The 3,253-nt window shown below is 37.4% G+C and overlaps 1 protein-coding gene across 1 annotated transcript in view; it reads right to left on the minus strand.

Moving 5' to 3' along the window:
* LOC125481912 (40S ribosomal protein S4-like) overlaps positions 1-1,032 on the minus strand; it is a 2,108-nt gene extending 1,076 nt beyond the window's left edge. Inside the window, exon 1 of the mRNA XM_048593859.1 lies at positions 585-1,032. Within this exon, the coding sequence (XP_048449816.1) occupies positions 585-731 (147 nt within the window). The 5' untranslated portion in view covers positions 732-1,032. The remainder of the gene's footprint in view (positions 1-584) is intronic.
* Between the last annotated feature and the right edge of the window lie 2,221 nt (positions 1,033-3,253).

A 3,253-nucleotide genomic window follows, 5' to 3' on the forward strand; every position in this document is an offset into this window, starting at 1 on the left:
AAACTCAGTATCCAAAGCAAAAACATTTACATAAAGTATGTCACATAAAGTATTTCACAATCATGGAATGTCTCAAAGCACTCAACAGCCAATTAAAGTTGTAGAAAGACTTACTATACTATAACACAGGGAACTGCAGCCAATACACATTAAGTAAATTTCCACAAACAGAAATGTGATCATGACCAGCCAATCTGTTGTTGTCATGTTGATTAAGGTATAAATATGAACAAGGGCATCAGATAACTCGCTTGATAACCTTCCAAATTGTGCCACGCAATCGTATATCCAGATAAACGGAGGACTGGGTCCTTTACTGTCTCAGCTTTTGGATGAGACTCAACACTGAACCGTCAACCTCAAATTTTAATATTGAAACCCTGAAGTGAAGCTAAACATGGAATTTATACAAATTCCAATACTGTATTAGAAAGTAGGCTTTCAACGATGTTGCAATTCAATGCAAATTATCACTCTCTACCAGAGATATCACTGATTCTGACTGACTCAAGCCACATCTGCCTACAGTCAAAGATTTATTTTTTAAAAACTGTATTCCAAATGGATCTGGGATTCATACTCACCTTTCCAATAACAAAAATGTTGGAAAGCCTGGTAGCAAAGCTATTACCGTTAGCATCCTTCACATGAACAACATCAAAAGAGCCAGGGTGCCTCTCACGATTAGTGATTACTCCAATACGACCCAAGTTAGCACCTCCTATCACCATGCACAAGTTACCTGTAAAGCCAAAGACGTTAACAGATCAAAGGGCTATGGAATTTAGGAGTAACTCTTAGAAGCATTTAGCTCAAGAAATTATTCACTTGGGATCTTTAAAACAAAAGTCCATATATATCACACACAAATAATTTAAGTCACAGAATCAACAGTCTTTGAAAATTACAGTGCCCATATACTTGTGTCCTGAAAAAGTCCCTAGATTAGCATGGAAAACATTGTGGAGCTGGAGGAACACAGCAGGCCAGGCAGTAGAGGAGTAGGAAAGTTGACGTTTCAGGTCGGGACCCTTTATCTTGTTATTTCTTACCTCCATTGAAATGGATTTAACATCTTCCAATCCAAGATAATTTCTAGCTATCATACTATCCAATACTAAAAATGATCCCACCTGGTTTTCCTTCCTGCCTGTCCTTCCAAACAAAAAATCACATTATCCTGATAATTTAGCTTTGACCTCCTTGTAATCAATTCCCTGTAATGGCTGTAAGATCATACCCATTAACATACATTTGTGCCATTAATTCATTTGTTTTGTTTCAAATACCATGGAATTCAAGTAAAAGCCTTTAATTTTGTCTTTTAAACATTCTCCCCCTCCCACCAACCTCAACCCGGTTTGCTATGAGTGTACACTGTCCCTTGCTGTTCCACTTTGAGGATTGTAAACTTCTGCTATCCTGCAATATTGCCATTTCCTTTTTCTTTGTAAGCCTACATTTCCCCCTCCTCCCACCCCTGCAATTAGTTTAAAACTATTTCTACCAACACAATTGATAAATTTGCCAGGACAGTGGTCCCTACACAGTTCAAGTGATGTTCATCCCACTGGATCAGCACCCTTCTCTCCCAGTACTTGTGCCAGTGCCAGTGCCCGACTTGTGCTGTAATTGTAGGGTCATTTAACTTTCAAAATAGGTGTCTCAGGTGTAGCCAACCTTTCCAATAGAAAAGTTATCCTTCGTTGACCAATATACTCCTTTTCTGATTCCAGTCAAATTCCTATTTCTCATGTTTACACACACAATCTTAATTTTCCTTACAATGCGATGGCAGAATCGTATGTCCTTGTCTCAAGTCTCTTGGATGGAAAATCTACTTTTCTTCAATGATAGATTGCTTTTTTACAAGTTTATCCAACAGGCTTCATACCTAAAGTCAATAGCTTTATCATTAGTTATCCATTCACGTTTGTTGCCTTATCTCAAACTGTCTTGACCTCAAACTCAAGTTTTTCATCCACTCCAATAGTGAAGCTACCTTCAGGCAATTTCTTTTCCCCACAAATCTCTTAATTTTTCTCAAAGCCCAATTCTGTCTCTCAATGTTGCATCCATACCTGGGAATGCTCAAAAGTCCTATGATAAAGGCACAAAAAATTGTCCAATTTCTATTACTTTCACGCCCTTAAATTTGTCCTGATCAGGGTTACAACCTCTAATTTTTCCCCATTCATTCAATTCAGGTGATCTTCTTCCCCCCTCCACAACAAACGCCCTGAACTTTTGGTATTGTAAAAATTGATACAATGAAAAGTTAAAGTTTTAGTTTTAATTAACATTGTGTGAAGATCTATTTTCTTTGGATATGCAAATTAATGAGACACAATGTTACACAAAAAAAAGAGTGAATATTTACCCTTCTACCAATTTTCTCTCTCCACATTTTATAAATCCATTTTCCTACATTTTGCCTAAATAATTTTTCATACACCAGCCACATCATCAGATTATCTAACTACACTTTCGGCAGCCTGGTTCTGGGCTCATTTCTCTACATCCACACACGTGCTGATTAGCAAGTACTCCAGTTTGTGAACTGGCTTATCAGTATCATTGAGGCAAACTTCAATTTCTCTTCCCTCTGATAAGGCAACAGAAGAACAAAAAAGTGGGTCTAAACTGGAACCTTCACAGTCTCTGCAGTTCAGCTATTGGCAGGATACATTTGTGACCTACTGTTAAAGTTGCAACAGTGACGTTCTTCAATGCTTAATGTAAATGCTATGAAATCAGATTCCACGCAAGTACAGACTATTTACTGTGGAGTACAAAAACTTTTTGTCTTTCAACTCATGTAAAGGCCAGTAACTGATTTTCCTTCACTACAAGAGTTTGTTGAACCCTTCACTTGAATGCTGAGTGCAGTTTTCTACTGTACACAGGAGTAGAAAACCATCAGCAAATTTGTTAAATCGCAAAGAGCTACTGAACCATTCATTTAACGGTTGCACTCGTCTTTCACTAAGGTTTCCAGTGTAAAATGACATTCTAGGTAATCAAGTCTAACGTGATGAAATACGTAATTTTTCTTACACACATTTTCACTCTATTGTTTAAATTACCGCGCTCAAATTTTCTTCAAAAGAACCGAAGTAAATTGGTGGGTCACTTCAAATTTTCAACAGATGCCCTGGTGCACATCTAAACTATTGGAAATAAAATTGAAAGTAACAAGGAGTTCTGTGGCAGTTGCTAAAGCAAGCTCATTCAGAAATTTCACTGCAGAGAA

Source organism: Rhincodon typus, unplaced genomic scaffold, assembly GCF_021869965.1.
Source record: "Rhincodon typus isolate 14 unplaced genomic scaffold, sRhiTyp1.1 hic_rhity00004270, whole genome shotgun sequence".
Classification (NCBI taxonomy): domain Eukaryota; kingdom Metazoa; phylum Chordata; class Chondrichthyes; order Orectolobiformes; family Rhincodontidae; genus Rhincodon; species Rhincodon typus.